General features: G+C 46.3%; 1 protein-coding gene across 1 annotated transcript in view; it reads left to right on the top strand.

Annotated features, from left to right (window-relative positions):
* Positions 1-53: 53 nt before the first annotated feature.
* Positions 54-25645, top strand: part of ABHD12 (abhydrolase domain containing 12, lysophospholipase) — an 83713-nt gene continuing 58121 nt past the window's right edge. Inside the window, exon 1 of the mRNA XM_066595798.1 lies at positions 54-204. Within this exon, the coding sequence (XP_066451895.1) occupies positions 155-204 (50 nt within the window). The 5' untranslated portion in view covers positions 54-154. The remainder of the gene's footprint in view (positions 205-25645) is intronic.

Here is a 25645-nt window from a genome sequence, read left to right as displayed (position 1 = left end):
CATGGCCGCTCGGAGTTCCCCTGAAAAAAAAAAGCCTGAAGTACAGCAAAACTGGTGAAATTGGCGCCAAGTTATCACCTGGCCAATGAGGGGAGGTTTTCGCCCACGGGTGCTGCTACGGTAGCCGAGGACGGACAATCTTTATTCGAGGCTTATGATCGCCCTGGAGGAACTGATGCGTAGCTGGTGGCCGCGGGGTCGCAGGTGAGTCCGGCACATAGTAGTGAGCAGCGGCAGCTAGGGGCGTCCATGATACCTGCTGTGTGTGGGGAAGAAGCCCATGCCGCCATGTATGAGGGGAGGCTCAGCAATGGGGGATGCTGTGGAGCCCTCCATGGGTACTAATGCAGTAAATGGTTTATCTGTGATGGACATCCCAAAATAATCCTCAATTTGCCCAAATGGGAAGATCTTTCTTTTCTGCCTCCTTACGGTTTATGTCACGATCAGGGAGGCGCACTGCTGCTTGTATTGGCGCGCTGTGGGTTTTCCGCGCATATTTTGCCCGGATTGATAATGGGTGGAGGCGCCGCTGATCGCCAGCGGGATCCAAGGTTGTTGGCAAGAACTGGACAGATGACGCATGGACTAAAAAAAAACATGTCTGTAAGCTCTGTTGCCGTTTGCGCAATACGTTTCAGAGTTCGCGTCTGTCATAGCAGATCAGCGAAAATACCGTAAGTGCCGCATCCAGCACACGGACGGTACGCAGTGACCCCTGTTGGCCATCATGGGGTCCGTTGGGTTTGTTGTGCCACCTGGTGTCTTAGCAGATGTGGGCAGGGCCTATGGGCGCCTTCTCGCGGGCATATTTACGTGCGCAATATGTAGAGAATCGAACCCATTGATTCTATCGGGTTCGTTCACATTTCCTTTCTTTGTACGCGCAAAAAATAAAACCTATTTTGTGAGCATTTGCGTGAAAAACGCCGCAAAACCGCAGATAAAGAACACATCAGGACCTCGTTAGGTTAAATAGATTTATCAATCATGGTGTGGTTGTGATACGTGCGCAAAAGCACATTAAAATGCGCTGATAGACGCGCAAGTCTACCTCGTTCGTAGCGCTGAAACGCGTGCAGTTGCGGCTACGCGCGTGTGAAGATGAGTGTGACCGCGACTGGCCTTGTGTGGCCACGGATCGCGCTGTGACCCCGCTGCACTGCGTCCTAGTATGTAAATGTCGCCGCGTGACTTGCAAGTTGATGCAGTATAACAGGTGCAAAAAAATTCAGGTTTGGATTTCTTGCGATCGTCACGGCAACTAGCAAAAGATGCTTTTTAGGCATTATTCTTATTTAAAAAAAATTGGCAGCTTGTTCGATTTTGAGCGATAATCGTTAAGTCTAAACGCGGCGAACGATTGAATGATAAGTTATTTGCGTATCGTTCATTTTATGTAAGTCTAAAAATCATGGTTGGCTCGTTCTCTAATCGCCGCCGAACAAACTGCGACCTCATCTGCCGAGGCGAACGGTTCTCGCTAAGTCCGCATGACACGTGGCAGCCAACGCTCTCACGGCAGACCAAATCACTGGTGTTTGTCACTATTGTCTTCTGCTTCCCGCTTGTGAAGGGGTTGTGCCAGCGTGTAACGTTACCCCTCCTCCACAGGGTACTGGATGTGATGGGTAAGGGCCAGCCACGGGAACCCCCACTGATCGCGGAAGCGGATGGTCCAAGCTGTATGTGCGTGCTGCCGTTCCATTCATGTCAATAGGCGCACCAGAAATTGGCGCATACCACCGCTGGACCATCTCCAGCACGCCTATTGTAGCGACTAAGCGGTGGTATGCATACCCCATTCATTCAGGGGTCCTCAGGACTCCAGTTCTCGGGATCAGTGGGGGTGCCAGAGGTCCTACTGAGCATTACATTATTTCCCACATTATTGCTGCGGGATACTTTTATATCTTGGCACAAGTCCCTTAAGCCGGGGTGCGCATCCTGCGGTACACCATGCCGTTCTGGGGGGGCTGTTATGGGAGGCGCTGAATTATAAAGCGTGCCTGTCTCTTCAGAATGAAGTCAATGGAAGCCGTCCGACCCGCGGCCCATCCGCAATTGACCTTGTGGATAGGTCACAGGTACCTAAAAACAAAAATTTGAAAAAAAATTTGTGCTGCGCCTGACCAACAGCGAGCCGCTGCCACAATGCAGAAAAGAACAGGTACCCGGATGCCACTGCAGGCTCCCGCATGCGGCATCTGACCCGTCTGTGTGAGATCGGCTTTAGGATGTCTTCTGTAAACTGGAGATTCCGCTCCCTGAGGGCACCTTCACACTTGTGATAACATCCAGTGATTTATTTATTTTTTTAGCGTAAACGCAGAATTATGAAGCCAATGATGTCCAATGGTTTCATTCCCATTTGCAATGTTTTCACTCGTGTGATGTGGATGGGAAAAAGATGGCAGCACGTCCTATATTTTATTTTTTATTTTTTTAAATCTCCCATGTTTCTCTATGGAGCCTCCTTTTTATCGCAGCACACGAAGTTACGATTTTCGTGCGATGCGTTTTTAACATTCAAAACTTCTATTGACTTTTGCATGATAAAATCATGCTATTTTTATCGCACAAGAAAATTGCAGGCGGCAGCGATGTAACGCCAGATTGAGGAAAAAGCATCGCCGACGCTCCAAAATCACAGGAACAATGATTGCTAGTGTAAAGCCCGAACTCTGTAGTACGGATAGATAAATAACCGCATCATACTGCAATGTTGATATTTCAATAGCTATAACACAGTAAATCACTTATTGTCAGCTCTTCTCCCTCCTCTCCTCTTCTCTCCATAGACTTCTATTAGCTGCATGACCCCTCACCCCTCTTCGCTGGCTGTTTTCTGTCTTATCTCTGTTGCTAGAGATGGGCACTACTTGACAGCATAATGGGGACAACAAGTTAGGTCTGTTTACACTAAATGATTTATCGTTTGAACTAGCCAACGATGATTTTGGAGTCAAGCTATGTGCACACGTCAGCCCCGCGGGGACACAGCGCTGGAATGGCGTGCCCGGTGAATGGACTCACCGCTCCCTTCCCTTTTAGCCCCATGACATGGTTTGTGGAGCTCAAAGCTGATGACAGGTTCTCTATTAAACTGTTGAGGGTCTATTCTCAGGATAAGCCATCCATGCTGGATTGGAGGTGGTCTGCCGTATAGGACCACTGGTGATGAGCTGTTCACCGGGCCGCTGTGCTACTGACCGGAGATGGTTTCTGTCAGAAGACGACAGCTCCAATCCCATTGCTGTGGCCCACCTTATTATTACACACAAGGTTCCCATTCACCTCTTCAGGTGAGGATGTAAAATCCATGCGATAATCTGCACTAAAATGTGTTACATGCAGATTTTGATGCGGATCCACGTGAAAATCTGTAGCATTTTCTGCTTTATAAATATTGCATGCCTAGCACAGGAGGGAGTGCAGGGCCGGTTAAAGAGGAAAAAAATCGATAAATCGCCAGGCCCAGATAGAATACACCCAAGGGTTCTGAGGGAACTAAGTGACGTGATTGCTAGGCCGCTATTTCTTATATTTATGGACACTATAGAGACCGGGATTGTACCACTGGATTGGCACATTGCCAATGTGGTTCCAATATACAAAAAGGGTCCAAAAGTGAGCCTGGTAACTACAGGCCAGTAAGTCTCACTTCAGTAACTGGAAAAATATTCGAGGGGTTTCTGAGAGACGCCATCCTAGAATACCTCAAGGAGAACAAGGGAATAACTCCTCACCAGCATGGGTTCATGAAGGGTCGCTCATGTCAGACCAATCTGATCAGCTTCTACGATGAAGTAAGATCTAGGCTGGACCTGGGAGAATCTATTGGTCTTGTATATCTGGACTTCTCTAAAGCATTTGACACTGTGCCACATAATAGGCTGATATATAAAATGAGACAGCTCGGACTGGGTGAAAACGTGTATCTGGGTAAAGAATTGGCTCAATGATAGCAGAGGGTGGTAATAAATGGTTTGTGCTCTGATTGGGCCACCATTGCTAGCGGGGTGCCACAGGGTACAAGATAATTAATACAAAGGGGGTCAATGTGCGGCTGCAAACAGACCCAGATAAGCCTGGGGGCTCGGGTAGAAAAATGACAAATGAAGTTCAATGTTGATAAATGTAAGGTTATGCACATGGGCAGCAAAAATGGATGTCACCAATATACAGTAAATGGGACACTGCTAGGGAAAAGTGATATGGAAAAAGACCTGGGGGTACTAGTGGACTGGAGATTTAACTGGAGTAACCAATGCCAGTCAGCTGCAGCAAAAGCTAATAAAGTCTTGGGGTGCATTAAAAGAGAGTTATAGGGGTGAGGAACAAGAACATTATCCTCCCACTATATAAGGCACTTGTCAGGCCTCACATGGAATACTGTGTACAGTTCTGGTCACCGGTGCTCAGGAGAGATGGTGCAGTGCTAGAGGGGTTCAAAGAAGGGCAACTAAACTAATACATGGAATGACGGGGCTGGAATACCCAGAGAGGCTAACAAAATTGGGATTATTCACCCTGGAAAAAAAGACGGCTAAGGCCGCCTGCAGATGGCCGGGTCGGATCCGGCTGCGAGAATTCTGGCAGCGGGACCCGACCGAAGCGCCTGCAGAGATCAGCGTGGAACTCACCCGCTCCCGCAGCTCCGGCTCTTTCACGTGCCGGCTGCTGGGCAGCCGGTGAGTGACGTTTCTGTGCGGGGCTCTGCAAGCCTCGCACAGAATTGGAGCATGTCGCGGTTTGTTTTCTGCACGTGATTTCACGCAGTCAAACCGCGTCCGTCTGCATAGGATTGCATATTGTAATACAATCCTTTGCAGGTGTCCAGGGGCAGAAATCCTGCGGGGAATCCCGCTGCGGAATTTCTGCCCGTCTGCAGGCGGCCTAAGGGGCGACCAAATAACTATGTATAAATACATGAGGGGAGAATACAAGGATCTCTCCCAAGATCTGTTTATACCCTGGACTGCGACGGTGACAAGAGGGCATCCGCTACGTTTAGCAGGTCTGCATTTCTTTGCAATGTACTTTTTGGAAGGAAGATGGCAGCAGAGATGTACTGTTATATGTGAGCGTACTGAATCACTGTTGGGCATATGACGGCGTAAGGAATCATTCATTGGGCGGGCGGTACATCAGATCCAAACATTCCATGATGGGTTTGATTTTTACAAAATTCCCCTTTAGTATTTTTTGGGGCCCTTTTGGAGTCTTGTATTATTATTAAAGCAATCCTCCGGGTCTGGAAAAACAAAGATGGCCGCACCGCTTCTCTGACTACCTGATGTGCACTGTGTACAGTATGTATTGGTAGTAGAAGAAACTACATGCTGCTCTGACTCGTCAGTGATGCTCAGGTGGGCAGCATTAGCCAATTCAAGTGGGTATAATGTCTTAAACCCCGTTTTATGTGGGACGATAATCACTCAAAATTCGCTCAAACGATGTCTTTTGAGCGATAATTGTTGCGTGTAAATGTTACAATCGCTTGCTTTTTGGCTGAGTGATAATTTTATGTTGACTTCAAAATCCATCCTTCGGCCAGGCAGCTGATAGCAGGGACTGCTCAATGTGATTCTCCACGGGAGCGCTGATAACATTGTGTTCCATAGCAGTCCCATGGCAGAACAAAGGGACTGTATGCAGATATGTTATCTGCATAAGGCGCTGGGAGGCTTATTTACATGCAAATGAAGCTAATAAGCTACTAATGGCCATCAGTGCCCATTAGCAGCTTATGCAAAAGGATCGCTCAGACTGTCAATCATCCTATCTTTTGAATAAAGTTTGAGAGATCATCTTTGTGTGTAAATGGGCCTTTAGACTAATGATGTATACTAATGCACGGTGTGCACCAGGTACTCAGACAAGCTGGGGCGGCCATCTTTACACCAGTGTTGGATTAAAGGGGTTGTCTCGCGGCAAACAATAAAATTTTACCTTACCCCATTCCCCCTGTCACCCCCCTGGCATAAAATAGCAATTTAAAGCGGTTTTTAAACCGCTTGCTACTCACCGATCCGACGAAATATGAAGTTTTAAAAATCTTCTCCCTAAGATGGCTGCCGGTCCTTTCCCAGGGATGCACTGCGGTTTTCTCCCATGGTGCACCGCGGGTCTTCTCCCATGGTGCACCATGGGCTCTGTGCGTTCCATTGCCGATTCCAGCCTCCTGATTGGCTGGAATCGGCACACGTGACAGGGCGGAGCTACGATGACGACGCGGTGACCAGCCCTCCGGCACGAGCGGCCCCATTCACCAGGAAGAAGCACGGACTGCACAAGCGCGTCTAAAAAAGCAAGAAGACATCAGAATTAGACGGAGCCATGGAGACGGGGACGCCAGCAACAGAGCAGGTAAGTGAATAACTTCTGTGTGGCTCATATTTAATGCACAATGTACATTACAAAGTTCATTAATATGGCCATACAGAAGTGTATACCCCCACTTGCTGCCGCGAGACAACCCCTTTAAGAGGACCATGGGCCCTGGGACCCTTCACACAGCACCCCCCTCCCATGTAGAATATTCTCTGCTAAAACAAATTCGCGACCACAACAAATAACCACTTGGTCAGATTTCGGTGTGGATCTGCAGGACCCCTTCAATTAAAGTCAAACAGCAGCTGTACACAGTGATAGTAGTTACAGTGCAGTTACCTCCAGTGATCACATGTGATGTCTTCCCTGGAGTCGTCTGTATTTGGCTTTTTTTCTCTCTCTCTGGGCCCAGACTGCCTTTGAAATGCTGTCCAGCCATGACTCTCCTCTGCACTCTCTCCCCATCCTGCTGGTGAGCCCCTAATGAACGTCTCAGTGCCTCCCCTATAGTAATATTCTGCCTGCTGTGGTTCTACTTAATAATAGTCAGCCCCTAATGAACTTCTCAGTGCCCCCTATAGTAATAACGTGCCCCCTGTGGCTCCATTCATTACTAGCGGTGCTCTGTGTGCCTCCACTTGGTAATAGGACCCCTATTGGCGTTCCTTGGCGGCCGGGTCTTCTCTTGCCATTCACCACTCCAAGCATTCTCGATGTTTCTAATGAATTTGCTCACATTATATGGCTGACGTATCTGTGGTGTAATCTCCTTTCTGTGCCGGCTCCCAGGAACATTAATGCATCCGTCAGATTTGTAAAGAGGTGGGCGAGGTACGGAGAAGCCGGCTAAGGGGGAGGAAAGCTAATAATAGTAAGTGCAGGCGTTCTGTAGGGCACGTTCCACTGCGTGTGCAGAATGATCTGTGTTACCTGGCCGCTCAACAATAGGCATAAGTTAGTGCGTCTGTGCTGTAATGTGAGGCCGGTTAGGGATGACTTATCCTCACGCTATCGGCAGCTGAAACCAGCCTTATACTTTAAATATATAGCAGAGGGCACATCCTGGGGGGTCTTTTACACCAAACTATTAGGCGTTTTTTGTTTGTTTTTTGTTTTTTTACATTGTTTAGCATGCATGCTAAAAACGCTACACTAAGCGCAGACATACCGCCACTCCATTCATTTCAATGAGAGCGTTAGGTATTGACGAGTGCTTATGCTTCCTTGGGAACTAACCGGATCCCTGTTCTTGGGATCAGTGGGGGTCCCAGCGGTCGGACCATCAGTTTGCACCCATCCAGCCAATGCGTGAGAACTTGGAAAAAAAAAATTGTCTCCCTTCAGGGGTCCACCCGCTTGCCATATGTGGATTTTGCTGCAGATTTGCCTCTGAACTCAGCTCGATCATAGTGAAGGGAGTGAATTCTGCTGTGAGGATCTGCACCAAACAACTGACATATTGCAAATTTGGAATCTACACAGCAGGTCATTCTTGAGCTGATTTTTACCGCAACTTGTTAAAATTTCCTTCTTTGTTGAATTTTCGGCATGCAGCTCCATTGCAGAAGATGTACGGTGTTTCGCCTTGTGTGGAGGTAGCCTAAGGCTAGTGATACATTACTAGTCAGTGAAGGCAGCGCATTTACATTTTTTATTAGACAGCAGCAGTGAAATTGCAGAAATGCATTTAAAAGAAGATTTGCATAAGTGAAATTACCTGTGACTCAGTTATGTGATGTCTAAGTAATCACAACTGGAAGCTATGGATGTAGCTCACAGTATAGTACAGTGCAGTACTGTTGTAAAGGGCCTTCTGGGCCTTCTCCATGTGGTGCTCTATGTTCAGGTAGAGCCTTCCACAAGTCTGTTGGTGCCATCTCTCTGCCACGAAGAGGAAAAATAGTCCCTGACATCTTGCATTTTAAAAGTGATATCTGCAACTTTTAGGCCGTGGTCACACAGGGCGGATACCCGACGGAAATGTCGCGGTTTGGCCGCAGCAAAAACCGCATCATTTCCGTCGGAAGAACCGCCGTGGCTTTTTCCACGGCCCAGATGCTCCCTCTTCCCCTGTGGCCAGCGCTCCCATAGAGGCGAGTGCGGCCGCAGCGGGGAAAAAAAAATAGACATGCTGCGTTCGGCAAATCTGCGCCGCAGCAGCGGCTTCTGCTGGCTTAGCCGCAGCGGATTTGCCGTCCCGTGTGGATGAGATTTCTGAGAAATCTCGTCCACTTGGCTGGCTAATCCTGGGATTAGCGGCCGCATGCGGATTTGCCGCGTCGAAATTCCGCACGGAATTTCCGCGGCAAATCCGCCCCATGTGAACCCAGCCTTACTGTTGAAGCCTTGTCCTCAGAATGGGTCATCAGGAGTTGATCATTGGGGTCCGCAGCTTGGGGTCTCTGCTGATCCACTGATCACCAGGCCCACTGTCAGTGCGGATAACCCTGGAAGTAAATGCCACGGTCCGAATTGCAGCGGCCTATTTGGTACTGTATGCACAGCTACATTTCAATTCAGTGGGAGCCGTGCCTGTAGTACCAAACCAGGCCACTGCAATGTTGCTGGTGCTATTTGCTTCAAGCACTGTTTTGCACTGACAGCAGGCCCAGCAATCAGCTGATCAGTGGGGACCTCAATCAACTATTGATGACCAATCCTGAACAAACTTCCAGCAGACATGGTTGGAAAATCAGCAATAAATAAATTTAAGCATGTCCGGGATAAGTGTAGATCAAAGATGAGCGAGCACCCAAATGCTCGAGTCCGCGTTATTCGAGTCAGGCTTTTCATAAAATTCGAGAGCTCTACTCAAGTAACGAACCCCATTGACTTCAATGGGAGACTCGAGCATTTTTGTGTGTGGGACGCTAGGTGGCGAGCCTTTTTTTTTTCCTAGGTTCCCCGGACATCCCCTTTAACCCCTTCCCGCTACAGGACGTACATTTAAGTCCTGGAGCGTTGAAGGTCACAGTTTATTACAGCTGACACCCGCGGGCAATAGCTGCAATCAGCCGTGCGGCCAATCGCAGCTATTAACACTTTAAATGCCGCTGTCAATTCTGACAGCGGCATCTAAATCCACTGAACGATGTTCTGGGGTCCCGTACGGCCTTCCCCTGTGGTGAGATTGGGGGAGGTGTGCAGGGTGCCATGGCAGCCGGGGACCATTTGAAAGGCACCAGGGCTGCTTTAGCAGGCTGTCTATCAAGCCATCCCTGTGGGGTGGCGTTAAAGACTGCCTGTCAAATCGCAGTATGACGTAATGCTATAGCATATATATCATACTTCAGGAGCGATCAAAGCATCACATGTTGTAGTCCCCCAGGGGGGGCTTAAAGAAAAAGTGAAAATAAGATACCGTATATACTATTAGCCGACCTGAGTATAAGCCGAGTCAATACGTTTTACCACAAAAAACTGATAAAACTTATTGACTTGAGTATAAGCCTAGCTATACTCAAATATCTAATAGGTAAAGAAAAAATGCAATACTCACCTCCCAGCCTGCGTCTGTGTCCCCGGCGTGATGGTCTCCCTGGCGGTCCGGCAAGCTGCTTGAGAATTCTCCCCGCTGTCATCTCCCTGCTCAACTTTGAATTCTCCCGCCGTCAGCGCTGTGTAAGTAAGCACTGTGATTGGTTCGAGCACCAGCCAATCCTAGTTGGTACTCGATAAACCAATCACAGCCTTTCAGTTATGTCATCCACTGAATGGCTGTGAATGATCGAGCGCCAGTTCTGATTGGCTGGCCCTCAATCCAATCACAGCACTTACCTACACGGCACTGAGGGTGGGGGAATTCAAAGCTGAGCAGGGAGATGACAGTGGGGAGAATTCTCAAGCAGCTTGCCGCACCGCCGGGGAGACCATCACGCCGGGGACACAGACGCTGGCTGGGAGGTGAGTATTGCGGGGGTTTTTTTGTTTTTTTTACCTCACTCGAGTATAAGCCGAGGGGGGCTTTTTCAGCATTAAAAAATGTGCTGAAAAACAAGGCTTATACTTGAGTATATATGGTAAATAAAGGTTTATTAATTGTAAAAAAAAAAAAAAAAAAAAAAAAGGAATACGTTTAAATTACCCCCCTTTTGCCTTTATCTATAATAAAAAAAATCTAAATCATAAAACAAAAATACATATTTGGTATTGCCGCGTCCGTAAAAGTCCAATCTATCAATGTAACACATTATTTACCCCGCAGGGTGAATGTAGTCTGCAAAAAGAAATAAAGAACGCCAGAAATGCACTTTTTCAGTCACCCTGTCTCCCAGAAAAAATGCAATGAAAACCAATCAAAAAGTCGTATGTAATCCGAATTGGTACTAACGTAAACTACAGGACATCATGCAAAAAAAGAGCCCTCTACGTTGACGAAAATATTAAAGTTATTGCGCGCAGAAGATGGCGGCAGGAAATAAGTAAAAAATATATTTATATATCTTTGAAAAAATAATAGTACAGTTAAAAAAAAGCTATACAAGTTTGGTATCGTAGCAATCGTACTGACCCATAGAATAAAGTTATCATGTCGCTTTTGTTGCAGTTTGTGGGCCGTAAAAACAAGACGCACCGAAAGATTGTGGAATGTCATTTTTTTTCATTTTACTCCACTTATAATTTTTTAACAGTTTTTCAGTACATTATATGGTACATTAAATAGTACCAGTGAAAAATACAACTCGTCCCGCAAAAAACAAGTCTTCATACAGCGACGGCGATTTTTTTAAAGGGGGGAGAAAAAAACAAAAATGGTGGGAATAAAGGGGCCGCGTCATTAAGTGGTTCAGGTTCTGGACGCTATTGCGATGCAGCCGGTGGTAGGGGCACCGCCATCAGTGGCTCTAGTGTGGAGGGCTAACATGTAGACTTGTATTCGCACCACACTTGTTATGTAGGAGATTAGTGCGAGGACTTTGGCCGTGTATATACTGAGTGGTTGCCTGTGTATACAGGTGTGTCCGCTGGGAGTAGCTTGTTATCTTGGATACTAGAACGCGGCTCCATCCTTCACGCTCCCATGTTACCTTCTATTCCCATGTCAGGTCTGTCTGCCGCGGGGAAGGAAGTACCAGACTTCCATTGGAAGCTGATAGGAAACTATCAAAGTCAACGATTTCCTAAAAAAAAAATCATTTTTATGTTTTTCGGACTAATCTAATGAAAAATAATAATGGGCCCTAAGTTGGTTTGTCCAGTTCGCGCCGTAGTGTCTGACATTTTATTGGAAAATGGCGCTGCAGCTGAATCTGCAATGAAGGTTCGGAATAAAAGCTAAGGGGTTATTCACACGAACGCATTTGCACTGCGTATTACGCATGCAATATTTACCCGCAATACATAGTGATTAAAACTTGGTGATTTCAATGGGTTCATTCACAAAAGCGTATTTTGCGCACATAAAAAATACACTGCATGTTCTTATTTTGTGCGTATTGTTCGAAAATACCACATTGCTCATTGAAATCAGTGGGTGAATGCTGATGCAGTTTTTTTTTCTTCTTTGCACACGCAAAAAATACAGTAATATATGCACACGCATGCAAAAATGCAATGCCCACCGAGTACATGCCTACACCCATGTGAAGCCGGCCTCTCTCAACCAGATTTGAATTGCAAACTCTGTGATTTGCGTCCACGCAAGCTGTGCACAATAAAATGCAGGCATTGATGGGCATACATACTCCTTCACACTCACAGATACAAATTGTATATTCCACGAGTGGAAGAAAAGTCTCCGCATTCTCTATTTTACCGCAGAATCTGTGCAGACGGCCTGTATTGATGTTGGTGGAGGTGTCCGACCCGCAGCCTATATACAATTGATGTTGTGTTTGGGCTACAGTTACCTCCGTCATCACTAAGCAACAGCGCGGGAAATGCAAACAAACGCAAAAACCCTGTACTGCGCATGACCGCCTGCGAGCCACCGCGGTCATACGCAGACCAGTAAAGTGCCGTACGCAGGGTCATCAGCCTGAATCTGCTGCGGGCCTCTCACATGTGGAATCCGGACGTAGGCACGGGTGTCAATGAGCCCTAAAACTCACATGGCCTCATGCTGCAGATGCAGAAATGGATTCTATATAAGTAAGTTGCAATGGTGTGACATTGCCCTTAAAGGGGAACTCTCATCCCGGTCAGTAATGGCCTGAGAAAAATACGCTTGAAAGAGAGAGAAAAACCTTTTACATGCTACGGGGAAAAGTCACAAGAAGACTGTTCGAGAACCCCTCTGAGCGGTTTGCAATGGCCGTGGATGGGGTGGAGCTGAGCTCCAGCCCCGTCCCCTGTCCATAGCCAGCAATGGGAATGGGCGGAGCTTGGCTCCACCCCCATCCCGTCTCCTCCCATTGCAAGCGCCGGAGTGGAGAAGAGAGGCAGAGAGCCGGTGGGGGGAGACTGCTCAGATGGAAGCGCATATCGGCCGGCCGTGAAAACCATGTCAGGGATTAAAATGTTGTTGTTTGTTTTGTTTTTTTTATTTATTTATTTTAAATTTTTTTACAAAGTAGATTTAAAATCTGTTCACCAATAAAACGTTTATGGGTACCAGGTGGGTTCACACCTGTGTTACTACTTTCAATTCTAATTCCATTTCTGTTCCATTTTTGGAGCAGACGGACGGGAATATACATTAACATTTTTTTCCATTGATTTGAACAGATTTAAAAAACAAAACTGAAAGTAAAGGGAAATCTTTCAGACTGTTAACCTGTTTTGCCAACTTGAAAACGCGTTCGGATACGGCTTTACAGAAGGACAAGTGGGTTGATACAACACAGTTCATTGATACAAATGAATATATATGATAGAAATAAAACAAAGTTACATAAAAATAGGTGCTATTTTTGTAATCAATTCTTAGGCCCCCTTTCCACGGGCGTTGCGAAGTCATGCGGCGAAGCTGCGCCGCGGAAACTGCCGCCCGGGAGCCTATCTGATAGGCTGACCGTGGAGAATTGGGACAATTTGCAGCATGCTGCGAATTGCCCGCTGCGAGCGGAGGATCCCAACGATTCTCCGCTCGTGGACAGTGTGACAGCACTTTCCATAGCCGTGCTATGGAAAGCTTCAGAGGGTGTGAACCACCAGCGAAATCACGCCCGTGGACAGGCACCCTTAAACAACGGGTACATCAATACTCGCATCGCCAAGAGCCTTAAGCCCCATTAAGCACAATGTTTATTGCTCAAAATTTGCTCGAAAGCCGTCTTTTGAGTGATAATCTTTGTGTCTAAATGTGTATGGGTTATTCAGACGGGTGTATATGGCCTAGTTTTCACATCCAGCTGATATATGCTGCCCCTCTCTGCAGGGGGAGGAGGCGGGACGGGATGGGAGCAGTGGACTGAGCTTCTGCCCCTCGCCACTGTTTGCAATGAGAGGGGGCAGAACGGGGTCAAAACTTAGCTTCGCTCCGTCCCGCCCCCTCACATTGCAAACAGGGGTGAGAGGTGGAGAGGAGGTGGGAGCTTAGTCCACTAGCTCCTGGCCCGTCCCGCCTTCTTACCCTGCAGAGAGGGGCAGTGTATATCGGCCAAGCGTGAAAACCCCTTTGAATAAGCCCTAAAGACCATGATGATAGATATGCATGATTACTTAGACAATAGCTAACAAGACTCTATAGACAATGGTGGTAGAATTACCAGACAACGGTGACACTGTGTGCAGATACTAACATGGTTCCAGCAAGTCTATAAGACTTCTACAATCCTTATCATTTATACATTGAACATTCATGGCTGTATGGATACAAGACGGGGGGGGGGGGGCTACAGATAGCGAAATATATTTGCAGCACATAACCCTGTTTTTTTTTTTTTGTATAACTGAACAGATTGTACAGACTGCGCCATTTGTTCAAAACCTAAAGCCACAGAAGCAAACTGAAATGGGGAACACAATGTAACCGTTTGTTTCCTCTTTAGTTCCTTGTCCGATAATCGCCCCGTGTAAATGCATGCGTCCCCCTCTGTACATGCAGCGGGTGGCGGCACTTCATGTCTGCCGTGTGGTGTTATTGAACTTCCTCGGGTGCAGACAAGATCGCCCTTCTTATTAATGCCCCAGACTTTAATTTCCTCTGCCTCCCTATGTATGATGAGAAGCCGTCCCTGCTAGACCAGATTAACCTCGTTCCTCCACAATCTGCGATCTTTAGTACTGTGACTCTGAAGATAACAACCTACAAGAAATGTCCTGTTCTCTCAGTAAATATGCAGAACACTCCGTATCTTCCAGCTGCTAATATCTGCTCTGTGACTATCTAGAATATTACATGGTACATTACTGTAGCATGCAGATTATGAGCTGTCCGTTCATGAACGTGTCCTTCTTCGTATGATATATGGCGTAATGTAGCACCTATTGTCAAAGGCTAAAAATACTACAAGTCCCCGAGTCGTTCCTCGGATTTGTAGGCAGAGTACAAGGCTGCCCGCCGAGGCTTCTGTGCTGATCACAATCGTACGTTGCATGTTTGTTCATGGGTTTGGTGCGCATTCTTAACCCCTCAAGAACGCGCTCTTTTTTTTTTTTCCGCCATTGTTTTGTTTTAGTTTTTCCACACTTACAAAAAGTCATAGCTTTTTTTTATTGTTTTACTGATGTAGATATCTGAGTGTGTGTTCTTTTGCTGGACAAATTGTGCTTTTCAATGGTACTGTGTAATATACCATATAATGTACTGCAAAAAGTGTGCAAAGGATTTCTAAGGCCACCTGCACGCAAACGGGGTCAGATTCCTGGGGGGGTTGTTGTCATGGCATACACTTCATCAAAAATGACACAACTGTATTCTGTAGGACAGTATGCTTACAACAATACCAAATATATCCAGGTACTTCTGCTGTACTACTTTTAAAAGAATAAAATATCTTTGGAAAAATAAATAATTTTCTGCTGACAGCCTTAATTAGGCTGGGTTCACACAGGGCGGATTCCCGTCAGAAATCTCGCGGTTTGGCCGCAGCAAAAACCGCGAGATTTCCGCCGGCAGAACCGCCGCGGTTTAAGCTACGGCGGCTTTGAAGCGGCTCGGCCGCATGCTTTTCCGTTGCGGCCGGCGCTCCCATAGAGGAGAGCGCGGCCGTGACGAAAATAAACAAAAAAGGAAAGGTAAATAGACATGCTGCATCTTCTGAAACCGCAGCTGCGGTTTCAGCCGGACTTACCGCAGCGGATTAGCCGTCCCGTGTGGACGAGGTTTCTGAGAAATGTCGTCCCCATGGCTGGCTAATTCCGAGATTAGCGGCCGCGGGCGGATCTGCTGCGGCACAACCGCGCCAAATCCGCCCTGTGTGAACTCAGCCTTAAAACTTTTTAAAAATTTTTTTCAATAATTAATGAAAACTTTTTTTTCTAAACTTTTATTTTTACATTTTTTTTCTAGCCCCTGTAGGACACTTGAACTTGCGATCATTTTAATACTCATACAGTTTAACTCTTTCCAATCCACTGTCTGACCTCTGAAGACATGATTTAAGGCTGTACAGCTCCGATGTTGGAAGACGTCCGTCGGGGTTCTCTTACTGTATTTTGCCAGCCTCTCTGCTGTCGGAGCCTATCCAACGTGTCACCTCATGCAGTACTGGCTTTAGCCAGCATATAGCGCCGTTGTGTAATGGCAGAAAAAGAGTAAGCCCCCTAGGAAAACGAGGATATAAATTGGATTGGAAAGGGTTAATGTAATACCACAGTATCACATTTATACTGCATTTTGACAGGCAGTCTATGAAGGCATGTTGCAGGCACGCTTCGATGGGCGTTTATTTAGGACAGCCATAAGGGGCCATCAGAAGGCTCCTTGACTGCCATAACAACCAAACAGCACCCTTTCTCTCTTATCACAGGGGCTCCATTTAGACAAGGGTCAGGGCACTTAACATCTACAGTGGCCTCGCAGGCCTAAAAATGAATAGGTAATATTTTAATGAAGCTGGAAGGTGGCCCCCAGAATCAATTCTGGTGGATCCTAGGTACCCTAATCCAACACTGCACTGAACAATTACACTGTGCAACACAATTTTCGTAACAGGTAAGCAGATAGGCGGCTCATAGTAACTTTAGTGCGCTGAATTCAAATATGATATCCGTTTTTTTTCTGCCACGTAAGGTTTTCCAGTTATGGGGAATAATGTAATCCAATTGTCGTTGTATTGTATTTTTGGAAATCTGCCTATGCAATTTATCCAGTCGGCTCTCCTTTAACCCCTTGAGTGGCATGCCCGGAAAATTTCCGGGACGAGCTCCACTGCTCATAGCGACATAGCCCGGAAGATTTCCGGGCTATATATCACTATGGGAGCTGCAGAGCACAATGCCACAAGCTGTGACAGTGTGCTCTGCCTGCACAGACCCACAGAGAACAAAGCAAGGGCTTTGAAAAACCAGCAGAAGATATTGCCGATATGCCGGCAATCTCCTGCTTTGTTTACAGGTTGCCATAGAGACCATCGGCTTGTCAGAAGCAAGCCGATGGTCTCTGTGGCAGGGAGAGCTGATGCTTGGCTGTCAGAGGACAGATAGGTACCAGCTCTTACAGCAGAGATCAGAAAAAACCTCTGATCTCTGCTGTGTTAACCCTTTACATGCGGCAGTCTATGTGACTGCAGCATGTAAAGGGCTGTCACTGCAGTATGTAAAGGGCTGTCACCATCGGAACCCCGGAATGTGATCAGGGGGTCCTGATGGGTCCCCGTGGAAGTCCCCTAAAGGGATAAAAAAATAACTAAAAATTAAAAAAAAAAAAATAGTTAAAAAATTATTTAAAAAATGATAAAAACACTTGTCTCCCTTTACTTTGTAAAAAATCAAAAATACAATCACACATGTGGTATCCATGCGTCGTAATGACCCAGAGAAGGAAGTTAATACATTATTTAACCCCTTAATGACATGGTCCTGTTTAAAAAATCACAACTTGTCCCGCAAAAAACAAGCCCTTATATGGCCATGTCAATGGAAAAATGAAAAAGTTATGGCTCTTGAGACGCAACTGCAAAATTAGTTGAAATTCAATGATTAGACCATTTTAAAAAACCTGCCCTGGTGGGCACGACAGGGTGGTAGGAAACCCGCCACTCAAGGGGTTAAACTTGCTTAATAAGAAGAGCAAAAGTGATTGCGCAACTATTTCACAATTACGGTTACATACTGCATGCTGACTTAACACTATAAGGGTAGGTTTATGTAACATATAGGGTATGATTCCATGTGTTGTAAACACTGCGGATCATCCACCAATAAGTTGTAATTAATGAACTGTGTTTTTACAGGTCATTGGTTAGACTAAATAAAAGAATCAGGATCATAAAAATACATGTTTAGTATCGCTGCATCCGAAAAAGTCTGATCTATCAAAGTAATGCATTATTTACCCCGCATGGTGAATATTGTCCAAAAAAACCCCAAAAACTAAAGAACGCCAGAAATTCGCTTTTTTGGTCATTCTGTCGCCAAGAAAAAATGAGTAAAAGGTGGTCAAAACGTTGTATATATTCCAAAATGGTATCAACGTAAACTACAGGACATTCTGCAAGAAATGAGCCCTTGCACAACTATGTGGACGGAAAAATAAAAAAGTTATTGAGCACAGAAGGTGGCAGCAGAAAAAAGTAGTACAGCAAAAAAAAAAAACTACTGTTTTCCGCAAAATAAGACCCTGTCTTATATTATTTTTCCCCAAAAGAGGTGCTAGGTCTTATTTTCGGGGAGGGGGGGGTTCTTATTATACTTACCTAGCAGGCTAGGTCCTGGTCCCTCCCACTGCTCTCCACAGCTCCAACGCGCTTTCCGCAGTCCTCAGCCACTCGTACAACATCATTTATTCATAAATCCTGCCTCCAGGAAGCAATGTCTGTGATTGGCTGAGCAGAAGCCGAAGAACCAAACAATGCAGCGCTGGATGAACCAATGCAATGGCTGTGATTGCCTTAGCCACGGTGGAAGAACCTATCGCAGCCATTACGTTGTGGAGGCAGGATTAATGAATTGACTGAGCCACGGCCAATCACAGCCATCACATTGGTTCATCCAGCACTTCTTAAAGGTGGGATCTATTTATGAATCCTGTAATGAGGAAGTGATGTACAAGCGGCTGAGGATCGAGGAACCACGCCGAACCTCTAATGTAGTGTAACTAGGGCTTATTTTGGGGGTAGGGCTTATATTTCTGAAAATTAGGCTAGGTCTCATTTTCAAGGAAACAGGGTACATAAGTTTGGTATGGTAGTAATTGTACTGACCCATAGAATAAAGTTATGTCATTTGTCGCTAGCGATATTCCGCCTCGCCTGTGAACAGGGGCTAAGGCTCTCATCGGCACCCAACACCAATTCACAGGGCGCATATGCCAAAGCTGCATTCATGTGGACCGGGTCAGATGTCGGAACATTACCCAGGCTCAACTTCCTGATTGCGGCCAGCGTACCGCAACACCATCTTGTCTAGGTAGATGAATTTTCAGCATCACTCAGGGATCAGGTTACAGCAGCTGCCAATAGAAGTCTATTGACTTCCTGCACAAGTGATCTGTGACAGATTGCATTGTCATCTGTGTGATCTGAAATTGGTGCATACAAATTATACATGTCCGTAGAAAAAGCCACGAACTGTATTGTATATATGCGCGTGTGTACAACCCCTTATTTGCTACATGTTGTATTTTTAATGTATATTCCTAAACCCGATTATACTCTTGGAAGGATCTTGTGCGCGGAGATGTTCCTTATGATCAGGCAATTGTCTTTGCTTTCCTGAAAAGAATTTGGGCAAGAATGGCTTCATATAAAGTTACCTTCTAAAAAGGCCAGCTGTTTTGTGCCCTGTTGTCACCTTTCCTTGTGGTTACATAAGTGTGAACACCCTCTTATAATTAGGATGTAGTTGTGTTCAGAATTAGCCGATCACATTTAACCTCCTGATAAATAGTAGTCAGCACTCCGCTGCCATTATTTATGGTGATTCTGATCTCCCCCATATAAAGTTCGGCTCTTCTAGGAGGATTTCATGACATTTTCTTAGTTGGTCCGTAAAGAGTTTACAGCACAGCAAAGTGATCTGATGGTCATCAAGAAGTGGATGAAACTTGGCACAACAGTCACATTAACAAGAACTGGATGTTCCTCAAGAAGAGACCTGAAGAAAATTGATCCGGAAGGCGACCAGGAGGTCTACAGCAACATTACAGGGGCTGCAGAAGTTTCTGGCGAGTTCTGGTTGTGTTGTGCATGTGACAACCATCTCCTGGATTCTAACAATGACAAACATCCAAGCCCAGATAGCTTTTGTCAAAATCTACATCAAATCTGGCCAAAGTATGTGTGAGAACGTCTTATGGTCTAATGAGACTGAGGGGGAACTTTCTGGCCTTAATTCAAAAAGGTATGTTTTGGGCGCAAAGCCAACTGCTGCGCATCACCAGACCCCAGGGAAGATGGTGGGGGCAGCATTATTCTTTGAAGCTGGTTTTTTCTGTTGCTGGAACTGCGGCTTCAGTCAAGGAGGAGGGAAGTAGGAGCCGTTCCAAATATCAGTCCATTTTGGCACAAACCTTGAGGCCTCTGCTAAAAAGCTGAAGAGGAATTTCACCTTTCAGCACAACAACGACCCAAAGTATAACATACCTCCAGATCAACAAGAGAATGGCTTCACCAGAAGAAGATCAAAGGCCTGAACCCCATCGAAGATTTGTGGGTTGACCTGAAGGGGGCGCTTCACACGAGATGCCCTCACGTTCTGGAGCTTTGCAGCGGTTTTGCTAGGAAGAGTGGGAAAAAAACTGCCAAGTCAAGATGTGCTATGCTGATGGTCACTTACCCAAAAAGACTAAATGTTGATCTACCTTTTGACTTATGACAGCAACGTATTAGTTTTATTTTTTACATTCTTCTACCTTTTAAAAGATTTCAGTTTTGTTTTTCAATGGAATTGTACAGATAACGGGTCACATTGCAGGTCAAGACTTCCAAAAAGATGGGCCAGGCGGAACCATATGACTGCTGCAGCCAATCAAAGGGCACAGCGTCGCTGTTGGCATTCCTGGCATCAGCACTTATACGCTGCCCGCCATGTTGCCAGGACCATGGGGATGTGACACTGCAGCCTCTGATTGGCCACAACAGTCACATGTTTCCATCTGGCCAGTCTACCCAGAAGTCACTGCTGATTCCAGTGCCGGCTGTCGGTGCGTCCTGGGGTCCCAGGAGAGTTGAGTATACCCTCTGTTATTTTAGGCAGGGCCCTGCTAGGAGTACGGGGTTTTCTTTTAATGATAAAACCCTTTTTTAAAAAGGCAACGGCCAGAAGTTGTTAAACTTGTCCAGTTCCTTAAATGGAGACAGAAAGGACTTGGGATGGATAATGGTAAATGACTGTTTTTAAGCTAGGCTCAGACCGCTGTGATTCATTGTGTGACGCACGCAGCAAATACACAATGACATTGCATACTTGCACACTGCCAATCGCCCTGCACTACCCTGACATGTATGTGTGTAAAACGCGCCAAGATGGTGCATGCTGCGAGTTTTCTTGTACATGTTTTTTTTTTTCCTGCAATTTGCATGAGTGCCAACATGGTCGCCTGTGAGAGATTGGTACAGAGTATTCCACGCACAGAATCCGCTATACCAACACGCTGGTGTGAGATGGCCCCACCAGTGTATTGACTTGTTAGTCCAGTTTGATGCAGTGCAGTCACACTGGTTGTTATAGACGACAGTCATCTAGTTGACAAGTGGGATTTCCTGGTATACTCGTTATCTCTGGATCGCTTCGCCTCCCTCTTACCCCTTCTCTGTGTCGTTACTGTTTAACTTTAGGCATGTGACATGAGTGACATCCTCACAAACTGAAATATGGAATGTTATACTTGTAATTTACTTGATGATATATTATGTATCCATCATCTACATTATCCTGAACTTCAGTTAAGTATCAGTTCTTTTCCACTCGCTCTTCTTTGTTTACAACTGTTATCTTACTTCTTGTCGCTGTTTTATCTTCATTTCAAACTTCAAACTTTAATTTTGAAAGATGAAAATCAGTCAGCTGACTTGTCAGTGAAAATGCATTTCTTTGGGGATGTATTTTGGGGCAAACTTGGCACTAAAATAACCAGTCGGTGGCCTGATTCCACAGACTATATTGGCCTTCTGGACATGAAAATTTATTTTTTTCATTTCTGAATTCTAAGAAACCTAATTCTTTAATTTTGCGATTGAAAGCCCGTTCCATTCATCTTAACGGGTTGTTTCTGCAGCATGTGTATGGATTTTTGCAAACTCCATGCATATGAATAGAATGGTTTCCTACAATTCTGAAAAAAAAAATCTAACGCCAGCTGCACACGACCGGGTCGGATTCTGCATACGGAAGTTCGCAGTAGAATCCGTCCTTGACTGCGGCCGGTGACCTTGCGTACATGTCTGTACTGCAGATGGCTGCGGCAGCCCGTATCACATCTTGTATCCAAGCTAGAGCCGACCCAACGGGGTACTAGAGCCTTAATGCCCATCCATATCACATCTTGTATCCAAGCTAGAGACGGAAGAACAGGGTACTAGAGCTTCCATGCCCACCTGTATCATATCTTGTATCCAAGCTAGAGGCGGTACAATAGGGTACTAGAGCCTCCATGCCCGCCCATATCACATCTTGTATCCAAGGTAGAGCTGGTGCAACAGAGTACTAGAACCTCCATGCCCGCCCGTATCTCATCTTGTAGCCAAGCTAGAGGTGGTACAGCAGCGTACCAGAGCCTTTATGCCCGTCCATATCACATCTTGTCCCGCCTCTAGTTTGGATACAACAGGTCACTAGAACCTCCATGCCTGCCCGTATCACATCTTGTATCCAAGCTAGAGGTGGTACAACAGTGTACTAGAGCCTCCATGCTCTCTCTTATCACATCTTACATACAAGCTAGAGGCGGCACAACAGGGTACTAGAGCCTCCATGCCTGCCCGTATCACATCTTGTATCCAAGCTAGAGGGGGTACAACAGGGTATCAGAGCCTCTATGCCCACCTGTATCATATCTTGTATCCAAGCTAGAGATGGGACAACAGGGTACTTAAGCCTCCATGCCTGCCTGTATCACATCTTGTAACCAAGCTAGAGGTGGTACAACAGTGTAGTAGAGTCTCTATGCCCACCTGTATCATATCTTGTATCCAAGCTATAGGCCGTACAACAGGGTGCTAGAGCCTTCATGCTCTCCCATTTCACATCTTGTATCCAAGCTAGAGGTGGTACAACAGTGTAGTAGAGCCTCTATGCCCGCCTGTATCACATCTAGTATCCAAGCTGGAGGCGGCACAACAGGGTACTAGAGCCTCCATGCCTGTCTGTATCACATCTTGTATCCAAGCTAGAGCCGACCCAACGGGGTACTAGAGCCTTTATGCCCGTCCATATCACATCTTGTATCCAAGCTAGAGACGGAAGAACAGGGTACTAGAGCTTCCATGCCCACCTGTATCATATCTTGTATCCAAGCTAGAGGTGGTACAATAGGGTACTAGAGCCTCCATGCCCGCCCATATCACATCTTGTATCCAAGGTAGAGCTGGTGCAACAGAGTACTAGAACCTCCATGCCCGCCCGTATCTCATCTTGTAGCCAAGCTAGAGGTGGTACAGCAGCGTACCAGAGCCTTTATGCCCGTCCATATCACATCTTGTCCCGCCTCTAGTTTGGATACAACAGGTCACTAGAGCCTCCATGCCTGCCCGTATCACATCTTGTATCCAAGCTAGAGGTGGTACAACAGTGTACTAGAGCCTCCATGCTCTCTCTTATCACATCTTACATACAAGCTAGAGGCGGCACAACAGGGTACTAGAGCCTCCATGCCTGCCCGTATCACATCTTGTATCCAAGCTAGAGGGGGTACAACAGGGTATCAGAGCCTCTATGCTCACCTGTATCATATCTTGTATCCAAGCTAGAGATGGGACAACAGGGTACTTAAGCCTCCATGCCTGCCTGTATCACATCTTGTAACCAAGCTAGAGGTGGTACAACAGTGTAGTAGAGTCTCTATGCCCACCTGTATCATATCTTGTATCCAAGCTATAGGCGGTACAACAGGGTGCTAGAGCCTTCATGCTCTCCCATTTCACATCTTGTATCCAAGCTAGAGGTGGTACAACAGTGTAGTAGAGCCTCTATGCCCGCCTGTATCACATCTAGTATCCAAGCTGGAGGCGGCACAACAGGGTACTAGAGCCTCCATGCCTGTCTGTATCACATCTTGTATCCAAGCTAGAGCCGACCCAACGGGGTACTAGAGCCTTTATGCCCGTCCATATCACATCTTGTATCCAAGCTAGAGACGGAAGAACAGGGTACTAGAGCTTCCATGCCCACCTGTATCATATCTTGTATCCAACCTAGAGGTGGTACAATAGGGTACTAGAGCCTCCATGCCCGCCCATATCACATCTTGTATCCAAGGTAGAGCTGGTGCAACAGAGTACTAGAACCTCCATGCCCGCCCGTATCTCATCTTGTAGCCAAGCTAGAGGTGGTACAGCAGCGTACCAGAGCCTTTATGCCCGTCCATATCACATCTTGTCCCGCCTCTAGTTTGGATACAACAGGTCACTAGAGCCTCCATGCCCACTTGTATCACATCTTGTATCCAAGCTAGAGGTAGTACAACAGGGTACTAGAGCCTCCATGCCCGCCCTGTATCACATCTTGTATCCAAGCTAGAGGTAGTACAACAGGGTACTAGAGCCTCCATGCCTGCCCGTATCACATCTTGTATCCAAGCTAGAGGCGGTACAACAGGGTACTAGAGCCTCCATGCTCTCTTATCACATCTTACATACAAGCTAGTGGCGGTACAACGGGGTACTTGGAGACTTCCTACGAGGGGTCAGTTCTCCACAATAAATTCTCCTTTTGCTCTGATATGTAATCACTTACTTATGACAACCTTACAATCGCACGGAGAAAGTTTCATTCCATCCCGACAACTGCCTGGTGCTTTTTTGACAATGAGTGCATGTTATAAAGAGGTAGACAATGAATAAGCTGCATTTATGTAAAACCTGAAAACTCCTTTCAGTATGGAGCGCCTAAGGCCAAGCCCAGGCGTGCAGATATGTTCAGCTGAGGATTGAGTTTGCAGTGAATATGCAGCAACATTTGCATATATGTTAGCACTTACTTGCCTCGGGTTTAGTGTTTTGATTTTTGGTGCAGAATAGAGTATTTAGTGCGGATGATGAGTGAGCTCTTCTTCTTACAACCATTTTTCTGTATGAAAAGCAGCATATGTGGCTCTTTCCCCATGTCAGACGAGCCTGCTTCACCTCCTTCATGCCCTCCCTATCCGATAACCCCATAAACGGTCATGCTTTTCTCCCCTCCTTGGCCCTAAAGTGCAGGCTATGGCTAATCTCAGTGCTGAGGATCTGACCCTTAGTTCAAAGTGCCAGCATTCAGCAGGACACAATCCCCCGATCTGCAAGTGGCTTTGATCTCCTTCCCTCCTGCTTCGGTTCACTCTCTGCTTTTGACCCAAGAACAGAAGTCTCAAGGCTCCTTTTTCCCCCCTACTACCGGCATCAGTGACCTTAGGCCTTTTTTCACTTGTATCGAAAATTGCATAAATCTGAAACCTATTCATTTTTTTTTCTTGCATAGCACCGCGATGCTTTGCAGGAAAGAAGTCGCAGCATGTTCTATGTAGCTGCCAGTTTGCAGCTAGCCACTCCATTGAAAACTATGGAAGAGCTCCGCGATCCTCTGCCACGGCTGTGACAGCCACGGCGGGGGATTCCCTGAACCCCATTTTTTCATATGAAAATGCTTTGCATCCACAGGGCTTTCACATGGGAGGCGAGAGTGATATCGGCCCGATCTCGCCCATGTGAAACTAGCCGCCTTCCCTCAAACCTTGCCCAGTCTCCCTGGATGTTGTTAGTTACCCCACTAAATCATTTAACCACTCTCTTCTGATATCTTTCCTTCATATTTTAAACACGCAGCCATATCCCCCATTACCACAAAACTTCTCACAACCCGTCCTGTTGTGGCAAACCATTGGCAGCTCTCCAGTGGAATGCTTGGTCTACTCTCGCCTTATAAGCCATCTCTCTGCAAACTCTCCTCTTGACCCCTTACAATCTGGCTTTTGTACTTTGCTTGCCACAGAAACCATACTTAAAGGGGTTGTCTCGCGGCAGCAAGTGGGGTTCAGCACTTCTGTATGGCCATATTAATGCACTTTGTAATATACATCGTGCATTAAATATGAGCCATACAGAAGTTATTCACTTACCTGCTCCGTTGC

This window comes from Eleutherodactylus coqui, chromosome 3 (assembly GCF_035609145.1).
Source record: "Eleutherodactylus coqui strain aEleCoq1 chromosome 3, aEleCoq1.hap1, whole genome shotgun sequence".
Taxonomy (NCBI): domain Eukaryota; kingdom Metazoa; phylum Chordata; class Amphibia; order Anura; family Eleutherodactylidae; genus Eleutherodactylus; species Eleutherodactylus coqui.
Note: the sequence above shows the minus strand (reverse complement) of the source record. Positions and strands in the feature narration are given on the sequence as shown.